Genomic DNA, 27,059 nt, shown 5'->3' with positions numbered 1-27,059 from the left:
AGCGGTTATAGCGTATGGCTTATTTTGATGCTTTAGTTTTTATTAATTCGTAGAAAATTAAAGCCTTAATGAAAAAGGAACGTTATTTACGATCGTTCAAGGTCAGACACAAGGACCGACATACGTCATGTTTTGAATTGTAGCTTCAATTTGGAACTGAATTTTGTTTTAAGTTTGATATGGCCTCGTGTTGCCGGGGAAAGCGGAAGTATCAGGAGGAAACCCGACATGCCCGGTATGATGACCACCAACCGTACTCACATGTTGCCGGGAACGAGAATTGAACAAAAGTGTCACTGACACAGGTGGTTACTTTCAGACTACACATCTTCCTATTTACTTGACGTGCTTTATGGATGCGATGATGTGTACGATTCCTGGTGCACTATTCATGAAGGGGTTTCGAGGGTAGGAAACCACCTGTCAGTAAAAGCAACATTTTGTTTGAAAGTTCTTATTAATGGAAACCCTGACTATGCGTTTTTGTTTGTTTTTACAAAAAAGCAAGATGTTATGTTTATTGAAAAATGTCATGCAAAATAGCTGGACCCAGAAAAACGGAAATCTGTAAGGATGCGTTGATGTGTAAAATATGGTAATCCTGTTGCACTTGGTATTAAAGGGTTTTGAGGGTCGAAACCACCTGTCAGGAGCAGGCAAATTTCATGTGAATATTCTTATTTATGAAATCTGACTTTACGTAGCTTTTTTGTTAAAAACACTGCAGCAACAACATGTTTCATGACATGCACAACTACTGCAACCAGAGTAAGTGACATCTAAACTTTCCCTGTTGATGGACTTTTTATCGCCCAATTTTCAGGTATCAGCTGTTAAAGGGTACACCAAGACACGATAGTATACACATTACTTCCGACTGGATTTGCCTGTTTGGCCATTTATGAGAGTAAAATAATAACTCTTTACCACTAAGATACGTATTTTTTACGCATTTGTAGTCCCTTAAAAAGTTTAATTTACTTAAAGACCTCTCTTACTAGATTCAAGTTTTCAAGGATTAATTTCCAACCCTAAGATACTGATGATCAGCAAACAGCATACAACCTGAACAGACTGAGAGTTACTCGCAGGCTGTTCTGGTTTTATGCTGTTTGCATTTAGCCATTTTCACTCTGCATCTGAAAGGGTTTATATAGCAAATAATGAAACTTAATAAACAATATCACCAGAGGAATACTTGTTCTAATCAAAGAAATAAAACATGAAATGATTCAAACTGGGATCACTATCTTGGAGCGGTCAATGGATAGTATTGTGGGTTTGAACTGGTTTTAGGACTAACCAAGTCACTATTTTAAGCATTACAAATTATTATAAGTGTCCTGTATACGATTTAAAACAACGCAATAAATGCAGATCATTTGAGGAAAACAAATAAATTAAAATGATTAACATAATGTGAAAGTATGAACACACAAGTAATTTGAATTCGGTAAAAGGTGTTTATTTACACATACATTTGTATAAACATATAAAAAGCACATGCATTTCAATTCCCTTTGTAAAGTAGGCCATTTAAACAACAAGAGCTGTGTTTGTGAAACACAATGCCCCCTATGGCACCACTTTGAAGCTGCACAGCAGCTATTTTTGAAAAAAGACCTTTGACCTTGAAGGATGACCTTGACCTTTCACCACTCATGAAATACACATGTATGCCAAATATCAAGTTGCTCTCTTCAACATTGCAAAAGTTATGACCAAGGTTAAAGTTTTGGGACAGACAGACACATACAATGACAGACAGACAGGCCAAAAACAATTTACCCCTGATTATTCGATCCGGGGGCATAAAAATATCTCTGTAAACCTGTATACAGAACAACAAAATGTACTGAAGTAGATCAACAACCCCAAACTTGGTATTCTATTCACAGTTTATACTTATTTATCACAACTGTGATACACAAACACAAACTAAACATACATCAATGATAATGTAAACATGATGTAAAATACACAGGTATAGGCTGAACACAATCTATTGAACAAAACAAATATGCCTTTATACTGTCAATAAAGGGTCCTTATTTAATGAAAAATGATTTTGTGATTTTTTTATCATTTATTATTTATGACTTAATTGATCTTTAAACAAAATCATGGGTAACAATATTTTGAAAAAAAGCACAAAAAGAAAACATGATTATAATAATTAATTCCTGTTAGACCCATTTTGATTGTCACAATATTGGTATACAACTGAACTTCACATTTGATTGGAAATATTAATTTAAGATTAATATATTTAATTGTTTACAAATATATTCAAGAGACATCTGTTTGCTGCTGCTGACCCATAGCCTTCAGTTACAATGACCTTGACCACTCAGCATGCTGCTGCTGACCCATAGCCTTCAGTTACAATGACCTTGACCTCTCAGCATGCTGCTGCTGACCCATAGCCTTCAGTTACAATGACAATGACCTCTCAGCATGCTGCTGCTGACCCATAGCCTTCAGTTACAATGACCTTGACCTCTCAGCATTCCACCTCCAACTGGAAACTCTGGAAGTCTTTGGTTTGTCTCATGACACCAGTCAGTATGAACTCGGGGGTGTACACTTCTGTGAGGAGACAAACACAATATTATTATTATTATTATTTTTTTACACTGTGTAAACTAATAATATAGCCATATTATGACAACATTATTGTTTGTTTGTTAATAAGTTTGTTATATTGTTTCCAGCATTATTTCAGCTTTATCACCACAGTAATTCAACCAACTCATACTTCTCCTGGGATAGCTGGTTTATTACTACTCAGTGGACATACTTATGCCAGAAACTGACAACTGCATTACTTTTAATCAGAAGAAGGGTGAAATGACCATAGAGATGTTTTCATGACCAATCAACATACAAGTTATGTAGCCATGCCGGGGATCAAACTCGCGATTCTTCAATTTAAAGTCAAGGGCTATACCAACTAAGTTGGCAAGCACATTAATAAAGTGTAAACCTGTTGCTACGTTATGACTTATTTGCTACAACCTGGGTTTGAAAAAAAAAGTCACACAAGATAATTATTTTGGCCAAAATAGGTTGTCAGAAAATGTAGTGTCCAAAACTTGAAAGTAATGATGTTTTTTAATACATGTATATGGATTGTTATGTAATATGTCTTCACATGGCACGAGAATTTTGTAAATTTACCAAAGCAGATAAACAAATTTTGGTGATAAACAAATTGAAATCTTATTGTATTTTTACCATAATCACTATTAAGTGTAAACAAGTCAGATAAAACAGCTTAACAATTTGCATAAATTAGACCATATAAAATATTATCTCAAGAAACAATTTGACTTCAATATTTCTTTTACAAAACACCATACAAATTTCAGCAATACAAAACATTGAGCCACTAAAAATATTATACTTTGAGAATGGAGCATTCAAACTGTGTATGCAAGTTATTAAGTCTGGCCAAGCAATTTTTCCAGTCCCTAAGTCTATGGTGCTACTGCAAATATTTTATTCAGTGAGAATAAAATAAAAAACATTATCTTCAGACAAACTTTAAAAAATAAAACTTAAATTGCCTTAGAAAAAAAGCAGTGCAGTCCTATCAACTGATCATATTAAAACATTTACTTCTACAACACTTGTAAGCGTAATTTCAGAGACTAAGTACCTTATGCACAAAACAGGAAGTCTTACGGAATCTATCTAACGACAAATTGCTCCCATAATATGTCGGCAACATATTAGTTGTTGAGATAAGAATCACTAGAGGCATGTGAAAACAATCTTCTATAATGAAGGACTCACACTTACTTAGCTACTGGGTTGTGATTGTTGTAGATATGTTTTAAATTGAAAGGACAGGCGCCCAAATACTTAACTAAAAACTGCATTTGTAATTTTCTCACAAATATGAAATATCAATGGATTAAACAAAAAAAATTTTTTTTTCATAACACACAAATGCCAGCATTTACTAGCATTGACTTGTCGCATGTTGAAAATTTTGTTGTTGGTTTTTCATTTGTTTGATTATGATAGATTGTTTGCGCTTTTCAACAGAGTTTCACTCATATCTGGGTTGTCAGTTGACCACACATTTCCTGTGTTGGCTGGTGTACCAGTACCAAGTACAAATACTGATGCCAGGAACTGACAACTTCCCTACTTGAATCAGAGCTATGGGAAGTATGGCCTCAGAAAGGATTTTATTTGTGTGTTGTTGTTGGAGGGGCACTTGCTTATTTTGAGACTTGGATAACTGAGCAATTTTCTAAAACCAATAATTGACCAGGTTCACTGTTTATTTTTTTAATTGACTTTAAAGTTCACTTAAAAAGTTTAATGCTGGATTCCACCACATATTACATTATACAAAACATTAACTTGAATATCCATACCAGTTCAAAGAAGAAATATTCTACAAAGTGTTGACTTACTGATGTTTTTCAGAAGTAGATCAGTACACAGGTGAATATCATTGGCACAGGTGATGACAAGGTAGGTAGGATGACCCTGAAACCATAGAAACAAGTTATAACACTGCTACAAGCTTAATCCGTATGTAAGACAGGGCATAAAGGGAGTGACACCTGAATGTCAAATATCAGTTTTTATAAAATTCCATTTGCATATTCACTTGAGGGCATCTTGACTTAAGTTGTTCATGAGGACAAATTTGTGATCAAACTTTCCACAAGAAATCAAGTCTTTTCTGCTTACAAAAGGATAAAATAGTATTCATTTCAGCAATAATGACTTGTTTAAATCATTAAATGTAAACAGGCATTAACAAGTCTGCACAGGCTAATCAGGGACGACACTTTCCGCTTTTATGGTATTTTTAGTTTCAAAGAAGTCCCTGCTTACCAAAAAATCAAGTTTAGGCGGAAAGTGTCATCCCTGTGCAGATTGCACAGCCTAATCTGGGATGACACTTAACGCACATGCATTAAGCCCAGTTTTCTCAGAACACGACTCAAAACATCTAAAGAAATTTGTACCTACCGGCTCAGAACTTAATATACTGGCATTTTTATTTAATAACACTGAAGTACTTATGATTGTACTTAGATCATATGTAATTGCTCCTATGTACACATTTTTTTGAAGTACATCATCACCTTCAGAGTATGAAAACAAGAATAATGCATTTGATTTTAAGTTAAAACTTATGATAAACAAAGTTAACGCTGAGATTTCCAATAGAAAGACATCAACAATACCAGATTGCTTTAGTTGAAAGTAACAATTTCTGCTGTGACATTTATGAGCAAGTATTACCTGGTCATCTTTTAAGGTCTCAATGGTTTTAGCCGCAAGTCTTCTATTATTGGCAAGGCTTCCTCCAGCACTATCAATAATCTTCTTGAGATCGGACACAGGCGGCTGAACACTTGGGGTGATGTAGAATGTCATTCCCTAGCAACAGTAACATGGGCCAATATATAACAACAATAGTGATTGCAATACATTTTAAAAACCAGGAGTAAAATTACCCAGTGCTTTAAGGAGTAAGATGTAATTTTCGGGGGGGGGGGGGGTCAAAATACTAAAGCACAAAGTTATTTTGTTTGTTTTCCTGCTAATGTTTCTTATTGTACATTTGAGTAAAATATGCCATTTAACACAATTTTTATAAAACATAATATCATTTTCATACAGCTTTCCAGTTACATTTGCATCAAAATGATGTAAGGCAGATAATTTGCACAAGCCAATAGTGAACAAAATTGCAAGTGCTTGCATCAAAAGCAGGATTCTGTTTCAATTGAAGTACCGGTAACTGTTATTGAATGCATTTATTAACACAAATATAAACATCAACAATCTTCACCTTATCAACTTGATACCAATATATTTTTTGGATTATTAAACAAAAACTTGATTCTTTAAACATATGACAAGGAACAGGAAAACATAATGAGTTTTACAGATAAATATTACACATTACTTTTGGTTATATTTTTAAAATTGGGGCCCGGTGCTTGTTCTGGTCAGAAAACAAACAATAGCCGAGATACAAACATAACAAACTGCAAGAAGTTGTTTTCAAAATGAACAACTTAATTTATGGAAAAATTTGAATGGTATCACACCCTAAACAATGACATTTTTTTTTAAGTCAAACTTGTTGATTATCTGTCCATACCAACCTACTTGGCCAGCATGAACACAGATCATGGAAATCAAAATGTCTCTTTATGATAAAATACCAATTTTCATAAACTTAAATCTGGTAAAAGAGAGCTTAATGCACAATCCCAGAAAAGCCTGTGTGATCTGCACAGGATCATCAGAAACGACTCTTTTGGCTTTTTCGGAAGCGGAAATGTTATTGAAAATCAAGTGAAGGCGGAGAGTATTACCCTGGGCTCAACCACATGCATTATGCCGAGTTTTCACAGAGTGAGCTTATAATAATTATTAATGTATAAAAGTGTTGATTGCTTTCAAAAAGCATGACTTGACTCACAGCAAACACAGGGTAGTTTCGTGCCCTCTTCAATGACTCTGCCAGTGAACATTTCACTTCCTTCTCTCCTTCCATGTCTACTAGAGGGAACATCATCTCACCTAGTGAAAGAGTTGTATTTGGATTGAGATTTGTTTTACTTTTTAGTTTCCCTGACAAAGGGTAAAAACAAGAGCACTGCCTTGCGGGTGGAGACCGCTCATATATTTTTCTTAAGGGAACTATCTCAATTTCAATCACAAAGGAGGGAGGGGGGATTGGAGAGGGGTGTATAGTGTGTGGGTGTGGTCAATTATTACATTTTTTTCCAAAAAAGCAAAAAAAAGAAACAAAAAAAAAAATTGGGGGGGGGGGGGGGGGGGGGGGGGGGGTAGAGTTCTTGGGTGGGATGGTTGGACGGTATTTCAAAAATAAAATAATATTTTATTTTTTTTACCATGTATTTGGGGGGGGGGGGGGGGGGGGGGGGGGGGGAGGGGGGGTATAGTGTGAGGGTGTGGTGGTCATTTATAAGACGATCTTTAAAAAAAATAAAAAATAAAAAAATCAGGGAGGGGGGGGCATGGGGGATGGTTTGGGTGGCGTCAATTGTGGTTTGTCAGGTAAGAGTTGTTTTGTCAAAGTATCAATCAAATCTAATAATAAATAAAGTAGTTATGGCAATTTTTGCAAAATTTAATAATTTGACCTTGAGAGTCAAGGTCATTCAAAGGTCTAGGTAAAATTCAACTTGCCAGGTACATTACCCTCATGATAGCATGAAAGAATTTGAAGTTTGAAAGCAATAGCCTTGATACTTTAGAAGTCAAGTGGATCTAAACACAAAATTTTACCATATATTCAAAGTTACTAAGTCAAAAAAGGTCCATAATTCCGTAATAATGACAACCAGAGTTATGCAACTTGTCCTTTATTGTCCCCTTATGATAGTTTGCGAGTGTTCCAAGCATGAAAGCAATATCTATGATACTTTAGGGGTAAAGTGGACCAAAACACAAAACTTAACCAATTTTTGAATTTTCTAAGTATAAAGGGCCCATAATTCCGTCAAAATGTCAGTCAGAGTTACATAACTTTGCCTGCACAGTCCCCTTATGATAGTTAGTAAGTGTTGCAAGTATGAAAGCATTAACTTTGATACTTTAGGAAAAAAGTGGACCTAAACACAAAACTTAACCAAATTTTCTATTTTCTAAGTATAAAAAGGGCACATAATTCTGTCAAAATGCCAGTCAGTGTTACATAACTTTGCCTGCACAGTCCCCTTATGATAGTTAGTAAGTGTTGCAAGTATGAAAGCAATAGCTTTAATACTTAAGGAATAAAATGGACCTAAACACAAAACTTAAACAAAATTTTCAATTTTCTAAGTATAAAAAGGGCACATAATTCTGTCAAAATGCATGCCAGAGTTATCTAACTTTGCCTGCCCAGTCCCCTCATGACAGTTAGTAAGTGTACCAAGTTTGAATGCAATAGCATTGATACTTTATGAGAAAAGTGGTCCTAAACGCAAAACTTAACTGGATGCCGACGCCAAGGTGATGACAATAGCTCATAATTTAAAATAAAATAAAATAGATGAGCTAAAAACTAAAGAGGAGAAGGACGATATTCTGCCGATCATAAAGAAGGAAAACAACCCCTACTAAAGATAAAGCACTGTTATGGATTGAATAAAATCTATATTAATACTCTTTAATACATGTATTCCTATGGAGTAAATCAAGCCCATTGGAGTGTCACAAAGATAATGATGTATGCTATTTTTGCTTACACATAGACTATCAATATTTAATCAAGAGGCAGTGTATATGTTGTTGGTAATAGCAAATGGCAAGACTTTGCCTTAGAAAGGCTAAAAATTAAGCTTCACAAAGGCAGCTTGGTGCACCGCCAACCAATAAGATCCTGGGTTAAACACTAGGTAGAAGCATACATATCCATCAAAGCTACTCAGCAAGAAACAGATTTATGAAACCTACTCAGGACTTAACCCTGCCTGTACAGATACATGAAACCTACTCAAGAATTTCCCCTGTTTGTTCAGATACATGACACCTACTCGGAATTTCCCCTGCTTGCACATATACATGACACCTACTCAGGAATTTCCCCTGGCGATGACTCTCCTCCACCCAGTGGGCGGTGACAATGTGATGGCAAACGTTGATGCCTATGAAGAACTTGATGGTGCGTGAGAATGACTTGGCCACCATGTGGGTGCACACCTGGGGGTTCTCCACCACCTGGCCTCCCAACTGGTTCACCATCTGCAGTGAATGCATTTGCGTTAAGTGTTGTCCCAGGTTAGCCAATGCAGTCAGCAGAGGCTCATCCAGGACACCATTTTTGGCTTTAATGGTATTTTTAATTTAAAAGTGTCTTCTTAATTAAAATCCATATAAGTGGAAAGTGTTGTCCCTAATTAACCTGTGTGAACTGCACAGGCTAATCTGGGACAACACAACGCACATGCATTAAGACCCTTTTTCCCAGAGCAAGGCTAAACAAAATTGTCACAAAACCAGGTTATCAACTCAAAGTGTGACCTTGACCTTTGAAATATCAACCTTATTCTTTCGCATGACACACCGTCCAATGATGGTGAACAAATGTGCCAATTGATTTTAAAACCTCACCATGAACGACATAGATATATCCCGGACAAGCTCATTTATGGCAATTTTTGACATTTGAACTCAGTATGACCTTGACCTTGGAGATATCGACGTAATTCCTATCGCGCGACACACCGTCCAATGATGGTGAAGAAATGTGCCAAATGATTTTAAAATCTCACAATGAACGACATAGTTATGGCCCAGACAAGCTTGTTCCGCCTGCCTGCCAACATTCGCCAATCTAATTACCAGTTTTTTCCTTCGGAAAACCTGGTTAAATATAGAACTTGCTGATGCCATCATGCATGATCGAGATAATATGAAGGTAAGGCACTAGAATGCACAGACTCCGATTTGTGTATGTCTCAACAATTATTATATAAAGATTGTCTAAATCATAAATCTTAAGTAAGTCATTAATAAAAAAGATATTTGTCACAGACAAAACACATACATGCCATAAATTTTCAGACCAATCCCGGGACATTGAGCTACATTTTCCGGGATATTTGCCGATTTTCCGGGACATGTATACATATAGCAATATATATAGACATATATGCATTTAAGGTACACATTTTTTTTCACATCGTAAATTGAGTACATTCCTAATAAATGTGTTGTTAGCATCTAAAATGATTTTATGCATTGTTGATTATCACAGACATTTCATTAAACATCTAAGTATATGATCTCCATCGTTAAATCAATCTTTATTTGCCATGTTTGCCGAGTCACAATTTATTTTCTTTAAAGTCCGCCATCTTGTTGAAATAATGAAAGCGGCAGGTGCGCCTAGCAAGGTAAAATCATATTATATGTACATAATATGGACCGATTAGTGTGCTTGGTATAACAAAGCAACTGAAACTATAGATTGATATTGACACGGGTTATTCACGCATGACTAATTAGCAACCGCACGAATCTTCAGATGTGTGAACAACTCCTTTGCCCTTACGCAGAGGGAAATTATTATGTAGTATATTAAACCCAATTAACAACAACATTAAGCAATGCCGCCTATTCGGTTTGACTGCGAACGTGAGACAATCAATATCATAACAGGACCCCTGTTAATTGATCGATTTTGACACGTAGCGTAGTCACCTATTCGGGTAGGCATCGCCATGGAGACACTGCGGATTAGTGGGAACACAGATTCGCAGTGCAGTTAAGCCTAAGATAAGGTACATGTTTATATGGATTTTGTAAAATCCAGGACATTTGACAGATTTCCGGGACGGCGGGACACGTTCTTCATACAATCCCGGACAATCCGGGACGTATGTCATGTATGCAAAACAGCCCTACCATCTGCACAATATTCATCACACTAGCTTTAGTACTATTGAGTAGCCTGTTATGCAACTGGTAGTAGTAACAGAGAGCCATCAACTTACAGTCTGATAGTGGGTGACTAGGGACTTGGGGAAGCCAGTGAACAGCACCCTGGGTCCTGCAAAACTGGGATCCAGGGGGCCGTCCTCCTTCTCCAGTCTGAAACATGCAACACAAACATGTCATGGATAGAAATGGAACATGTTTAAGACATATTAGTGGTAGGTAACGAAGAAACTGCACAAACTTAAGTTTCATTGCACAACCAAGATAACGTGAAAATTATTCATACAAATTTACAGTTAAATTTGATATTTCTTTCAATTAATTATGATGTGGAAATTTGTTTAACTTAAACTTAAATATGACCTAATTATATCTGTATATTTATGTTCAAAGCCCTTAGTGGACAAATATTTCCAAACCAAGAATTTTTACTGGCTATTTCAGGCATTATTTAATCATAGACTATACTTTGGAATCTTCATGGGAGATGGCATGTTTTCCTGCCCAACTGGTTGAGCCTTCTTCATGTTTGCTAAGCACTTCTGCAACACAAGGTGTGGAGAAACTTAGAGATGAGATACTTGTTATCTAATTTTTGCAGGCTTTTTTTTACATGCAAGGACAAAATGGGCACATCAATATTTTGTTACTTACAGCTGTACTATAAACTGGTCAATATTTGCACAAAAACGTTTCAGACATGTTTGAAAGACTTGCAAATTTTAGAGGCAATGTGCTGTTTACCAGACTCAAGCATGTATACATTTTCTTCATTTTGTATACTATGAAACAAAGCAGGAGCACAATCAACAACATGTCATACCTTCATAAGATCCTTGGAGACTTTCAGAGGAGTTCTCCAGGCCACTGAAACAAGGTTATCAAAACTTTTAAAAGAATTCATCAGAAAAAAATATAATAAAATGAAGTTTCTGCAAGAATTTAAGCATTTTTTGTTGGGATATTTTTTTACTGATATAACAGCTTTAAACAGATCTCACAATTCTTGAAATTTTTGATAATGTAACAAATGGTTGTGATTTTCACAGGAGAACCATTTTTAAGCATGATGCACAAACTGATGTTTAGAATTGCAAAGTTGACAAGCATGAAGCTACTGCAGTCTGCACAGGCTTCGATAAATGACACTTTCCAGTATAAGGTATTTTTCGTTTAAAGAAAGTCTTTTCATAGTAAATATCCAGATTAGGCAGAAAGTGTTTTCCCTAATAAGCCTTTGCAGATTGCATCAAATAGTGATCATTTTTCACAAGTTATTTTAAATAAAGATGAAGTTACAGTCCTGAAAGCAACAGATTTATCCAGCTGTCTGTAAATAGTCTCAAAAACAAACATCTATTTAAAAAATACCTGATAAAATTTACTTAAAAAACCTAAATCCTCACCCAAAAGATGTTGGACCTTGATCAAGTCCATCTGAAACTCGTCTCCCTTGGTTACAGTCTTGTATTTCTCGGCGATGGGTAGCTTCAGTGCATCCATCTGTCCAAGAATGAGGTCGGATAACCAGCGAACGTTCACAACAGGTATCTGCCATTCCTTAGCCTTCTTGTATTTCACACCTTCTGGTCTGTAATGATGGCACAAAGGGAGGAGGATTACTCACTTTGAAGAGTTTGTAGTCCCTTAAAAATTCCAATTAAATGAAAGACCTATCCTAATAAATCCAAGTTTTAAAGGCTTTATTTCTATCCTTATATACTGCTGAGCAGCAAACAACCTGAACAGACTGCAAGTTACTCTCAGGCAATTCTGTTTTATGCTGTTTGCATGAAGCCAGCTTAATTTGGCTAATCAGACAAAATTGTATTAAGTGAAGAAAGGTATGGTATGTTATAATAACATCCTCAAAGAGTGAGGGGAACTAATTGACAAGTATCAGATGAAGTATACTTAAAGTTACCACAAGGCAAAAGAATCAGCTTTATCCTCCAAGATTTGTTTTACATTGAAGTATGACCTTGACATTGAGCAGGCGTGACTTACCACTACTCATACCTTCTGTATGTCATCTGAATGACCTAAACAGTGTTTTTTATTTTATGAAAATCCATCAAAGCTTCTAGTACGGCACAGGAAAACAAAGGCTAAAATCTTTGACCTTCTGTGACCTGCAGATTCAGCAAGGGTGACTGACTTACACCGTCTCAATGACTAAAACATGGTTGCTAAGTTTCATGAAAATTCTTTAAACTGTATGGGAGATTGGGAGATATGGAGGGGATAGGAAAGTGGATGCTCAAACCTGTTAACTTTAAGCATGACCTTGACCTTGATCCAGCCTTTTGACCTTTTGCACCTTGTCTCAATTCCCTAAACATTTGAGGGAAGTTCCATGAAAATCCTTATAAAGGTGCAGGAAATATTGAGCAGACACAGAAAATGGATGCTCAAACTTTTGACCTTGAAGTATGACCATGAACTTGAGCATGCACTGGATCAAGTAGTATGCTGAACACTGGCTTGATATCCTTAACAAATATGCCAAGCAGGGCTCGACAAATCAACACGCCCGCTCGTAATGACAATGAGTAATCGGCTCCGGACGAATGTTTGTGTTTCTTGAAATTCTTGAGCACTTTTATCGTAAATATTTACCAGATATTTACCAATAGAAAATCACAATAAAACGTATTAGTTACTGATTTATTGCATTTTTTCAATAAATTGCAGGACAAGTACATATTTCAGCACGGCAAGTGAAAATCTTAGCTACTCGCCCCGCAGGGCAAGTTGCTGAAAAAAAATGTGTCCAGCCCTGCCAAGTATAACAAGCAAATTTGTTGAATTGATATCCCCCGCCAATATGCTTCTGGACACATAAGGGTTATATTTGACACTCAAAAAAGCGTTTTTTCAAGATATAAAGGGCCATAACTCCGTTATTTACAGATGGTTTACAATGCCATTTGGCGTGCACCATCCTCTTATCCATATATATACTAATACCAAGTTTCAATGAAATTCGCCAAAGCACTTTATGGCTCCCGACGGACGGAAAGATGGACAGACAGAAGGACGGACAACGCCAAAACAATATCCCTCCGCCTATGGCGCGGGATAATGAAAATCCTTCCACGCATGTAGGAGATATGGACCTGACACAAAAATGGAGGCTCAAACCTTTTTATTAAAATTCATTCAGACCAAAAAATATGTAAATAAGAGCGCTTTTTTGCATGCAAAAATACATACTGTACTTATTCATGTATCTAAGTTAGTAATGGCATCAATTCAAAATCACAGAAAGTGCTTCACATAATAGTTTGCGCAGCAGATAATATATTATTGCTCTAAGGTGACCATAAGTTTACCCTTTGCACACTAGTACAGAGTTTGTCCGTGTCATATATCCCGTGTACACAGCACCCAGAGCGCTAATCATTTGTTTCACTCGTGTGCGATCGTCCCCATCAAAGTTGGTTATGCTGATGATCTGCAATACAAGAGTATAAGTGTCTCTAGGCATTCTAAAACAAGACAAGAACTGTTGGTTATACACTTCAATTTACAGGCAATTCTGTTAAGGAATACTTTGGTGAAAACTGAATGAAAACTGCTGCTCTGAAATATATGGCCAGGGGGCCATTTTGCCAAATTCTATGGCCTTAACTCAAGAAATCCTCTAAAGATTTGGTCCTTAACTGAACAAGGCTTTCATGTTATGCCCGCAGATATTTTCCACAGTTATGTGAAGATAAGATCAAAACGGTTGAACTTGTAAAGGTAATGTTCTTCATGTCAAAAACAATGGATCTCTAATCTTATAAAAGAATACTTTGAACCAATTTAGCAATTTGCAAGGTATTGAATAATTTATTTGAAGAAAAAATAATATAAATTCATGAAAATACTCATGTAAGGAGGATATATCCAAACAAAACATGCATTTGCAATTATGCAATGAAAATTTAAACAAGAGCACCGCATAACAGGTGCCACGCTCGGCTGCAGGTGCAGTTTTGAATAAATGAAAGCTTGTCAGAATTATTTTTTTTAGAGGTCACAGTGACCTTGACCTTTGACCTAGTGACCCAATAATGGGTGTGGCATGTAGAACTCATCAAAGTGCAGCTACATATGAAGTTTAAAAGTTGTAGGTTGAAGCACTTTGATTAAAGAGTCAATGTTCAAAACCTTAGCAAAATATTAAGGTTTTAGCACGACGAGGACGAAGACGAGGAGCTGGCTATGACAATAACTCTGGTTTTCTCAGAAAACAGCCGAGCTAATAATAAACAAGGGCTGTTGTAAAACATGCATGCCCCCCATATGGGCTGTCAGTTGTAGTGGCAGCCATTGTGTGAGTACGTTTTTTGTCACTGTGACCTTGACCTTTGACCTAGTGACCTGAAAATCAAAAGGGGTCATCTGCCAGTCATGATCAATGTACATATGAAGTTTCATGGTCCTAGGCTAAATTATTCTTGAGTTATCATCAGGAAACCATTTTTCTGTTTCGAGTCACTGTGACCTTGACCTAGTGACCTGAAAATTAATACAGGTCATCTGCCAGTAATGATCAATGTACCTATGAAGTTTCATGATCCTAGGCGTAAGCATTCTTGAGTTATCATCCGGAAACCATTTTACTATTTCGAGTCACTGTGACCTTGACCTTTGACTAAGTGACCTGAAAATCAATAGGGGTCATCTGCCAGTCATGATCAATGTACCTATGAAGTTTCATGATCCTAGGTGTAAGCATTCTTGAGTTATCATCCGGAAACCATTTTGCTGTTTGGAGTCACTGTGACCTTGACCTTTGACCTAGTGACCTGAAAATCAATAGGGGTCATCTGCCAGTCATGATCAATGTTCCTATGAAGTTTCATGATCCTACACATAAGCATTCATGAGTAATCATCCGGAAACCATTTTACTTTTTCGAGTCACTGTGACCTTGACCTTTGACCTAGTGACCTGAAAATCAATAGGGGTCATCTGCCAGTCATGATCAATGTACCTTTGAAGTTTCATGATCCTAGGCCTAAGCATTTTTGAGTTATCATCCGGAAACCATTTTACTATTTCGAGTCACTGTGACCTTGACCTTTGACCTAGTGACCTAAAAATCAATAGGGGGCATCTGCGAGTCTTGATCAATATACCTATGAAGTTTCATGATCCTAGGCCTAAGCGTTTTTGAGTTATCGTCCGGAAACCATCTGGTGGACAGACGGACCAACCGACGGACCGACCGACATGTGCAAAACAATAAACCCCCTCTTCTTCGAAGGGGGGCATAAAAAGAGAATATCTGAGCCAATATCAAATCTGCTCGTCGATTACTCTTAATTATAATACATTTTAGGAAAGTCACTTTTACAATACTACTTTGTATATCATTATACATAGGCAGTTTAAATAGAGAATAATTAAGACCATATAGACCTTAGTATAGAACAGAATTCAATTACTGGTAAACAACAACAAAATCTCACACAAAACAAACATACTAAATGAGAATCTAGTGGTCATTTTAAATGTTTACATCATGAACGATGGCTGGCAATTGTTATTACTTTTGGAGTTACCCTCCATAGTCCATGGTCTCTAAATCTAAACAAGAAACCGTCGGAGACGGGTGATGCTCCCAAAAGTTTTTTTTGGTCACAATATTGCACTATATATTCAGATAAAAGGAAACGTCTTGAGGGGCATAACTTTGGACAAAATAATACAATGGATGGTTTAGCAACTTAAACATTTCAAAGGGCCATAACTCTCTAAATAAATCAGCTAACCAGAACCCACAAATAACATGCGCATCTCCTCAAGGTAGTTAAGCTTCCCATAAAGCTTCATTGAATTCCAGTCAGTAGTTGGGGAGAAATAGCCCAGACAAGAATTGCACTATATGTACAGTTTATAGAAAATTTCAAAGAGCCATAACTCTGTAAAAAATCATCCGACCATAACCGGCTTATAATATGCACATCTCCTGTTGGTAGTGAAGCTTCCCATAAAGTTTAATTGAATTCCTGTAATAAGTTGCTGAGACATAGCTCGGACAAGAATTTCACTATATGTACAATGGAAAATTTCAAAGGGCCATAACTCTGTGAAAAATCATTCGACGAGAACCGGCTGATAATATGCACATCTCCTCTTGGTAGTGAAGCTTCCCATAAAGCTTCATTGAATTCCAGTCAGTAGTTTGGGAGAAATATCCCGGACAAGAATTGCACTATATGTACAATTTAGAGAAAATTTCAAAGGGCCATAACTCTGTGAAAAACCATCCGACGAGAACCGGCTGATAATATGCACATCTCTTCTTGGTAGTGAAGCTTCCCATAAAGTTTCATTGAATTCCAGTCATTAGTTGCTGAGAAATCGCCCGGACAAGAATTGCACTATATGTACAGTTAATGGAAAATTTCAAAGGGCCATAAGTCTGTGAAAAATCATCCCACCAAAACCGGCTGATAATATGCACATGTCCTCTTGGTAGTGAAGCTTCCCATAAAGTTTCATTGAATTCCGGTCATTAGTTGCTGAGAAATAGCCCGGACAAGAATTGCACTATATGTACAGTTAATGGAAAATTTCAAAGGGCCATAACTCTGTGAAAAATCATCCAACCAGAACCGGCTGATAATACGCACATCTCTTGGTAGTGAAGCTTCCCATAAAATTTAATTGAATACCGGTCATTAATTGCTGAGAAATAGCCCGGACAAAAATTGTGCACAGACGGACTGACAGACGAAGCGGCGACTATATGCTCCCCCTAAAAAAATTTGGGGGAGCATAAAAATGGTCATAAACACAAACATCAAATGGTCATGAGCACAAACACCATATGGGCATGAACACAAACACCAAATGGTCATGAACACAACACCAAATGGTTATAAACACTAAAGGGTCATGAACACAAACACCAAATGGTCATGAACACAGACACCAAATGGTCATGAACACAAACACCCAACTGACCTGGTCACTACAAGGACGCTGTCCATCTTCACTATGAAGGAGCGGCAGATGAAGGGCCTGCCATGGGGGAAGCATTTTCTTCTTCAGCAGAACATCGTTGAGCCAGAATGCTGTTACCATGCGTCGCTGGTCTCGTAAAGCCTGGCAACACAAACATGCACATACAACTTTTGCAATGCACTAGTATTTAAATACCAAATACGTTAGAAATAAGATTAGTGCCATTTAATTTTAATTTATACATACAAACCGCCACAGTTAATAGATAGATATTGATACAAAACTTATACTCCAAGATACCATGCAATTACTGGTTTGACCCTTGAAACTGACTCAAACAAGAGTCAGCCCAGTTTTGTCAGTGACATGACAACCATGACCAGGGCACATAACTAAACAAGATCCTGCCCTGCACATCTACTCTTCACAGTGATGACACATTTCAAATTTGAAATTCATTGCTCGAGGATTGTTAAAGTAATTCACTCCACAAACAGACAAATACGCTGGAAAACCAACTGACTGACAAAGTGACTAAAGTATAACCAATCTCAATCTTAATTGGCGCCACGTCATGTGAATTCTGGCCTTATGCCATGTGCGGCCATGGTAACTCCAGACCAGACTGTACAAACACCAAGTCTGGTCAGGAGCTACCCAATCCACTATAAAGACACCTATTATGGGCTATAGTTTCATGGTCACATATGCAGACATTAGAGCTGTAACGATTCACTCATCATTCGATTCGATTCGATTTCGATACCAAATGGTTCGATTTGATTATTTTCGATTCCATTGAAATTAAACTATTTGCTGCTTATTTTGTATACTATTTCATGTTTGGTTGTCCAGGGCATGAATTAATATGTTTGGTATTTGTTATTAACTTATTAGGTCATTATGTTGTACATTTAAAGTGTTTAATTTTTGAAATACAATTAAAAAACGCACATTATTTTATAAGTAACAAAACCTGTTGAGTTATTCTTAAATAACATAAAATTCAATGTATCACATGTGTTTAACAGAAGAAAAAAAAGTAAGCATATAAACAACTTCCAGATGACTTCTTTACAGAATGCACACAGTTTAGTAAACAAACGAACTGACTTATTTCAACTTACGACAACAGTGCACGTTTTGCAAGTTGCCTTTGCATCAGAACCTTCGCGAAACCCGAAATGTTCCCATACTTTTGATTTTGATGGGCGTCTTTCAGCGTGGTTTAAGAAGCCCTTTTTCCGGCTGATGTAATGCTAAGCATGGTATTCATTCATTCATTTGATGCCATATTGGCTATTGACCAATAACAAGACGTATTACGAATGACAATAAAGTTTAGATGACGGATTTGGAAAGTAAGGTTTAAAATGCGGATCAATCGGATTGTAGTGAATCGAATCGACATTGGCCTTATTGGTATCGAAATCAAATCGGCGGCGTTGAACCGGTTTTTCGATGCATCGAACCCAATCGTTACAGCTCTAGCAGACATAGTAGCTCCTGACCAGAATTCACTAATGCGCAGGCTGGTCAGGAGCTAAGCTGGTCGCATATGGCAAAAGACCCAGTTTCATACTACGTGAATAATGTTATATTTTAATCCTGATTTCAACCTAGACACTTATAAGACATTTATATGAGTCCTATTCTGAGAAAACAGGGCATAATGCATGTGCGTAAAGTGTTGTCACAGATAAGCCTGTGCAGTCCGCACAGGCTAATCAGGGACGACACTTTCCGCCTAAACTTGATTTATGTTAAGGAGGGACTTTCTTGAAACTAAAAATACCATAAAAGCAGAAAGTGTCATCCCTGATTAGCCTGTGTGGACTGCACAAGCTAATCTGGGACGAGATTTTACGCACATGCATTAAGCCCAGTTTTCTCAGAGCGAGGCTCAAATGATAATGCATTGGCAATGCCAGTACTCACCAGTTGGTAGACGTCCGTTTTCTGGTTTGCACATAGCACGTGGGTCACTCTGTTAGAGTAGGAAGGGTCCACTTGACCTCCGTGCTGTTCAATCACCTGCAGAAACAAAAGCTTTCTTTCATATGAACCTTACATGTGAATCAAGTGTTGTCTCAGATTAGCCTCTGCAGTCAGCACAGGCTAATCTGGGACAACACTACACCCATGAATTAAGCACCCTTTACCTAGTGTACAAGCTCAGCTGATATAAATCTGAAAGACTGGAAAATTCCGACAAACCATCACCACTGGGACAAAACACTGAAAGCCTGCAATCAGTGGCACCCTAATTTAAATAACAAAACAGCTTGAAATATGTAAAAACAAGAGGGCCTGAAAGGCCTGAGATAAAAAGAAATGACCTATTTAATGCAGCCCAAGATATCAATGGAACAAATGTTCTAACCAAGTTTCATGAAGAATGAACAACAAATGGCCCCCTGGCGGCCATGTTTTTCAACAGTCCTCAACCATTTTTGAACTCGTCCAAGATATCATTGGGACAAATCTTCTGACCAAGTTTCATGAAGATCCGACAATAAATGTGGCCACTACAGTGTTAACAAGGCAAATATTCATGACTCACAACAGAAGACAGACAATTGACAAAAGGTGATCACAAAAGTTAACCATGAGCAAAAAAAATATTATGTTCATAAAGATTGTCACCATGTTTGAAGATGATATTATTAAAACTAATTGAGTAAACTAAATCAAGATATGATAACAACATTTGCACTCAGCAAGTGTCATTCAGATTGAACTAAAAATGTGACTAAAAGTATTCACAATGTTTCACTATTAACAACAGTAGACACAAACAAATTCCACCCCCTGAGAGCCTTGTTTATAAACAAGTAATGAACTATTTTTAGACTAACCATGCAATTATATTTCCAATTAAACAAGATATGTGTTTGTCAGAAACACTATGTCCCCTTCTGCGCCGCTTTTAAGCTATATATATTTGACCTTTGACCGTGAAGGATGACCTTGACCTTGATCTTTCACCACTCAAAATGTGCAGCTCCATGAGATACACCTGCATGCCAAATATGAAGTTGCTATCTTCAATATTGCAAAAGTTATGGCAAAATGTTAAAGTTGGGGCAAACAAACCAACCAACCAACCAACAAACAGGGCAAAAACAATATGTCCCCCACTATAGTGGTGGGGGACATAAAAATAAATACATCCGTTTTAAAACCAAAATCTTTGATAATGTGGGTTATTGTATTAAACAATAAAACCCAGTTTATTGTAGCAGAAATGTGGACCCTTCAAGGGAGAGTATCTTGAGCATACTAGTATGTTGATGAATAAAGAGTTCTCTCAAATTCCTTTCTGGCATAGGATTCCAAGGATTATACCTACAGAAAAAATCAAAATTAAAAAATCTGCATTTATCTGCAGAAATATTTCTTAGTTATATAACAAAAGCATCACAAAATGTCTGGAAGAGGTAAACCAGCAGGAAGGAAGAGGAAAGCTCAGACAAAACTGCCAGAAAATCAGGAAACTAGAGTGTTCACAAGCTTTTTTATTATATCAATATAAGGAAAAAGACACCCCCCCCTGGCGGCCATGTTTTTTTACCGATCAAAACCATTTTCGAACTCAACTGTCGTATCCAGGAAACAAATGTTCTGGGCAAAAATGTGTCTTCTAGACTCTTCACATGTTTTCACTATATACATATAGAGAAAACTGCCCCACGCCCTGGCGGCCATGTTTTTCCACCCATCATGACCATTTTCGAACTCATCCGAGATATCTATAAAATCGATGTTTAGAAAAAGATGATTAGGCAAAAAATGTGACTTCTAGAGTGTTCACAAGCTTTTTTTACTATATAAATATATTAGGAAAATGACCCCCCCCCCGGCGGCCATGTTTTTTTACCGATCCAGACCATTTTCTAACTCAACCGTCATATCCAGCAAACACATGTTCTGACCAAATTTCATGAAGATTGGACTAAAAATGTAACTTCTAGAGTGTTCACATGTTTTCACTATATACATATAGAGAAAACTGCCCCGCCCTCTGGCGGCCATGTCTTTTTCACCGATCTGGACCATTTTCGAACTCGTCCGAGATATCAATTAAACCAATGTTTTGACCAAGTTTCATAATGATTGGGCAAAAATTGTGACTTCTAGAGTGTTCACAAGGTTTCTATATAGCCATATAAGGAATACTGCCCTGCCCCCCTGGCGGCCATGTTTTTCAACGGATTGGAACCATTTTTTAACTCAACCAACATATCATTTAGGCAAGCATTTTGACAAAGTAACATGAAGATTGGACATCAAATGTGACTTCTACAGTGTTCACAAGGTTTTTCTTTTTTTGACCTAGTGACCTAGTTTTAAACCCAGCATGACCCAGTTTCGAACTCAGTCGAGGTATCAATGGGACAAATGTTCTGACCAAGTTTCATGAAGATCGGAAATAAATGTTGCCTCTAGAGTGTTCACAAGGCAAAATGTTGACGCCGCACGACGGACAAAAGGCGATCACAATGGCTCACCATGAGCACGTTGTGCTCAGGTGAGCTAAAAACAACAACATATTTTCACAAGATTCTGTTTGTTTAAAACTAGGGATGGCAAAATTATTCGAATATTCGATTGAATGGTCAGCATTCGAATAATAAAAATGATATTCGCATATTCCCATTTTTTTCCAAACGTAATTTCACCAATATTTAATGACCTGCGAACCGCTTACTAAAATGCAACCGTATTCACCTGGGAGTAACATTTTTGACGTGACTTCTTCGTGTCAAACTGATAACGCGGCCCGTATCAGTGTTGATTGCGCAATGCAATATACACGCTCTAAGAAAGGCCCCGACTGTTGTTTGCCAATGGGGTGCCAATTAACGGTTTCAATTGACTGGCGAATAATAATTAAGTTTTGTGATCACAGTATGTACAGCCATTAAAATGTGTGAATTACTCAAATCGCGCAATGCAATATACTTACTATAAGAAAGGGCCCGAACTGTTGTTTGTAAATTAGGTACCAATTAAGGGCTTCAATTGACTTGCGAATAGTAATTTAGTTTTTGTGATCACAGTTTTAACAGACATTTAAATATGTGAATTACTCAAAAGTAACAGATGATATAAATTAAACAATCATCAAGGAATCATAATTCAAATCTGAAATTGCCACCAGCCCTTTCTGCAGTATGGAATACTTTACACGGTCTGTGGATAAGAAGACCGCAACGTGTAATGTGTGTAAACTTAGTTTTACATATGCACGGTCTGCTACAAATCTGTGGAATCATTAAAAAATAAAATTCTATGACACGATGTTTTTCATTCTATTTGTGCCCAATCACAGTATCGGTCATAGTATTAGTCGACAGCGATACAATTATTCTATAGCAACGTTAATAAACAGCCTCATATTTAGCAAACGGATATAACTTACAAACCAATGGAAATTAACACATAACAAGGAAAAATCAATCCAGACGTTTTATGCGAATATTCAATTGAATGAATTTGCGAACATTCGAATACCGATATTGGTATTTGATGCCATCCCTATTTAAAACACATAAAAAACAAACAATATCTAATTTGGATTTTGTTTCGCCATTCCCGCTGAAACAATTATAACAATGTATAAATACAATTTGTGACCAGTTATTGGTCATTCTAATAACCTTACATTTACAAACCACTTAATTGTGAATCATGTACTGGGTATATACAAAAGACAAAATTAAAACAAGTGTCAACCAAACTCTTAAAATCATTTGAATGATGCAAAGTAGCACCACAATCATCCTTTATTTTAATTTCAAATAAAAACATACCCCGGTATGCTACATTTATATCAAGCATATATCAAGGCTGACTTGGTTCAAAATTACCTCAAAGAGAAATGAATATTAATACTGGACAGTTCAATATGCCAGAAAAATTGTGGTGGCTTTAGGTTTTTCTTATGTTACCAATTTACAGAGGGGATGTATATTTACAGAGGGGGTACATATTGTTTGATAGACCTTGCTCTGGTAAAACGTGGCTTAATGCATGTGTGTAAAGTGTTGTCTCTGATAAGCCTGTTTAGTCTGCGCAGGCTCATCAGGGATGACACTTTCCACCTAATCTGCATTTCGGATAGAAGAGACTGTCTTGAAACAAAGAATTCCTTTAAAGTGTACAGTGTTATCCCTGATAAGCCTGTATGGACTGCACAGAATAATCTGGGACGACACTTAACTCGCATGCATAAAGCCTGATTTTCCTAGAATGAGGCTAATATTACTAGTCAATCCTTTGTTGCTGATAACATATACATTTATCAATCAGTAACTTTCAAACCTTTTTCCATATTGCTATTTGTTCCATGCCAACAATCTTTGGATAGTCAGTGATGTAGAACACACAACCAAGCAAGCACTGTTCTGGTGGTACTGAAAAAAATGCACAAATTAACAAGATGCTGCGTTTAGAAAAAAACCCGCTGGGGACTTTGTCAGTCTTGGTTCATGGGCCTATTTGGATAAGTGTAGCTACAAAATGTCAGTGTCAAGGTCAAAATAAGGTCAAATGGAATGAGTGAGCTACGTGCTCAATTGACATATCAAATCTTATAAGTAATCTTCATGAGATGGTCAATTTGGGTCAACCCAGAAATTTGACCTCATGAATAAGTCCAAAAGAAAGTAAATGTCAAATAAGGTCAGGTGATGCGAGTGCGCTGAGAGTGTTCAAAGGAAACACCCAGGTATCAAAGCTTTGAAGGGAGAATTATTCATGTTAGAAGAAACATTTCAAATTTGTTTAATCTGGAACTGATGGGCGGAATAACGGACGGGCCAATGGCTATATGCCTCCAAATGTTCTGTTCAATTAACTATATACATGTACAGCATAATGCATAATTCTACACTATCAGAAAAATAACCAAGAGTCCTTTTTTTATCTTATTGCAACATATCTAAAATCCAACATTTCATTATCATGAAATGACTTCAAACAAAAAGTTTCAAAAAGATTGTTGCAATTTGTCATACGGAGTATCTCAATTAATTGAAATATGAAAAGGCTAATTTTGAGATAATGTATTAACACAGAAGAGGGAAGTTGTATTTATACGCACTGTTTTCATTAGGATCGTGACCTACGTATGTTGGCCAAGACGTTTGCTGTTGCTGTGGGAAATATGGAGGTGGTTGCCGAGGTGATGTACCACCTGGGAAGCCCATCTTTTGTTGTTGTGCCCCAGCCTGCTTCATTTGTTGTTGCTGTTGATGCATGTGTTGTGCTGGTGATGTCGCCATTTTCATTTGCTGCTGCATGTGTTGCTGCTGCTGCTGCTGTTGCTGCTGCTGCTGATGTAACACATTTGGATGCTGTTGCTGCGGAGGCTGGTTGTGTTTATCAATATCAAAGTTATTTGTTATATTTCTCAACTTTCCTTGTTGATGTTGTTGTTGTAGCAACTGCTGTTGTTGTTGTAGCAACTGCTGCTGCTGGTGTTGATTCATTTGCTGAATCTGATGCTGCTGTTGCATGAACTGTTGCTGCTGATTAAGCTGCTGCTGTTTCTCCGGAGACATATGCTGTTGATGCTGCTGCATTTGCTGTTGTTGATGTTGCATTTGCTGTTGTTGCTGGGCCATATGCTGATGACGGATGTGCTGCTGCTGTTGCTGCTGATGTTGTTGTTGTTGCTGCTGCTGTTGCTGCTGGGAATGCGGTGGCATTCCACCGTGAGGAAGATGCATTCTTTGAGCCATCTGCTGTCCTGGGTGCATGCCCTGCCCACCCTGAGAGCCTTGGGGGTACATCTGCGGCAGGGGAGGTGCTCGCACTGGGTGCATGCCGGGCCTGGGACCCATGTTGTGACCAGGGTGGCCCGGGGGAAGGTGGTAGGGGCCCATCTGACCACTGTGGACTGGCATTGAGGGACGAGGGATAGGTGGACCGTCCTAAAAAAATAGAAAAGTGATATGCAGCCATTTCTTACACTTTCCTGCTCAAATATCAGGCCGTCAACTGACTTAAGGTGAAAATATAGGAAAAAATATAGGAATTTTTGCATCAAAATATAGGAGGTTTGGGCTTGTTTAGGGTTAAAATATAGGAATTTTATGGTAAAAAGTAATGTTCTAGAGATATGTAGAGAACTTCTAACTTACTTGTTTTCCGTCAATAATCATTAAATTCATGTTTTACTTAACAAAACAGTCCCTCATCTTCCCACCAAGGCAGATATGCTGATGCAGCAACACACTGTGGTCACCAATGTGGACACCTGAATTTTTTATTAAAAAAGTTAACAATCAACAAAACATTATTAAACATAGTTTTACAACCTAACATAAGAGTGCAACATTATATTGATAATGAAATTATTGAAATGGAAAACATGAATCACATACATGTAGTATCATATCATGGTATATAATACAAATTCTGTATTTTATGCACATTAAAATTTCTATACACTCTTCAATCAAACATTTTAGGACATGAAAAGAACATCAAAACATCCTATATGATAAAATGTACATACAGAATATAATTTTTTTGTGGCAGCTTCTGCATATAAATATATTTGAAATTGAACATCAAAATAATTAATTGAACAAAATTGCACTTTGTTATTAATACCAATTGTAAAACAATCTAATCTCATGGGTATCAGACACACAATGGTAGTTGCATATCTTAAAAACAAGAAAAAGATGCTATGGTATACATGGCAAAATGACAAAACATCTCAATGATTAGGAAGAGCATTAAATATCCCCTCAGAAGAGCATCCCTGTGGAAAACCCTGTTACAACTATCTGCTAGGATTTGTTCTCACCTTTTAAATGGTTGTATTTTTCTTCATCAAAGGTGTCCATATAGATATCACAATGGTGTACAACAGCACTCCTGCAAGATGGTGATGCTTTGGAAGAGGAGGGACAGCTTTTTACACTGTAAATTAAAATATCTAACGGCAGTATTACTTCTTATAAGTATTTAAAAAATAAAACTTTAAAAGAGGAAATTTTCTTAACAAAATAGACGAAAATTCAAAAATATAGGAAAAAAGAGGAAAAAAGTCAAACATATAGGAAAATATAGGAAATATAGGTTTTTAAAAATATAGAAAAATTCTCCAAAATATAGGAAAATATAGGAATATAGGAATCAGTTGACGGCCTGAAATATACATTCTTGGACACGAACAAAATTCATTATTTTTAAGTGTCCGAATACTTAAAGTGTATCCAATAAAATTCAAATAAAATTTCCTGCGGCTAGATCTGAATGAATACACTTCATTTATTCCATTGGCTGATTTGAGCATAATTCCCCAGAACATCGGCAACACGACCGCGTCTTTGCAACGATGTTAAATGCGTGTTCAGCATGAATCTACTTTATCTCTTATAAAAAGGCTTGAGGGATAGAACAGTTTCACACTCAACTTACGACATCAATCCAGTTTGTGTGTGTCCCTTTACATTTAGAAGATTGTCAGCGCCATGTAGCGTTTGTACTTAAAGGCTGTGTTCTCATATTTAGTTATTACCACTGTATTGCATTCTGTGACCACGTATATTTTAGATCATATAAATATTGTTGTTCACTATCCAGATATTCGTTTTGACCAAAATATGTTATTTTGTTTTCGAAACACAGAAAAA

The 27,059-nt window shown here is 36.9% G+C and overlaps 1 protein-coding gene across 2 annotated transcripts in view; it reads right to left on the bottom strand.

The window, feature by feature from the left end:
* Positions 1–1,449: 1,449 nt before the first annotated feature.
* Positions 1,450–27,059, bottom strand: part of LOC127844335 (PAX-interacting protein 1-like) — a 49,260-nt gene continuing 23,650 nt past the window's right edge. Inside the window, exons 8-22 of one of the 2 annotated variants that reach the window (XR_008032677.1) lie at positions 24,512–25,343; positions 23,731–23,822; positions 19,342–19,437; positions 17,404–17,544; positions 13,773–13,894; positions 11,844–12,028; positions 11,261–11,304; positions 10,906–10,979; positions 10,494–10,590; positions 8,571–8,739; positions 6,467–6,567; positions 5,275–5,412; positions 4,431–4,506; positions 2,450–2,589; positions 1,450–2,398 (exon numbers count right to left, since the gene is read on the bottom strand). Coding sequence is in view for 1 of the 2 variants with exons in the window: in XM_052374448.1 (XP_052230408.1) it covers positions 2,504–2,589; positions 4,431–4,506; positions 5,275–5,412; positions 6,467–6,567; positions 8,571–8,739; positions 10,494–10,590; positions 10,906–10,979; positions 11,261–11,304; positions 11,844–12,028; positions 13,773–13,894; positions 17,404–17,544; positions 19,342–19,437; positions 23,731–23,822; positions 24,512–25,343 (2,253 nt within the window). In the remaining variant the exon portion in view is untranslated. Of the gene's footprint in view, positions 2,590–4,430; positions 4,507–5,274; positions 5,413–6,466; positions 6,568–8,570; positions 8,740–10,493; positions 10,591–10,905; positions 10,980–11,260; positions 11,305–11,843; positions 12,029–13,772; positions 13,895–17,403; positions 17,545–19,341; positions 19,438–23,730; positions 23,823–24,511; positions 25,344–27,059 lie in introns of both variants that reach the window. The other variant, XM_052374448.1, reaches the window with a different exon arrangement.

Source organism: Dreissena polymorpha, chromosome 1, assembly GCF_020536995.1.
Source record: "Dreissena polymorpha isolate Duluth1 chromosome 1, UMN_Dpol_1.0, whole genome shotgun sequence".
NCBI lineage: Eukaryota > Metazoa > Mollusca > Bivalvia > Myida > Dreissenidae > Dreissena > Dreissena polymorpha.
This window is presented reverse-complemented; position numbering and strand designations above follow the sequence as displayed.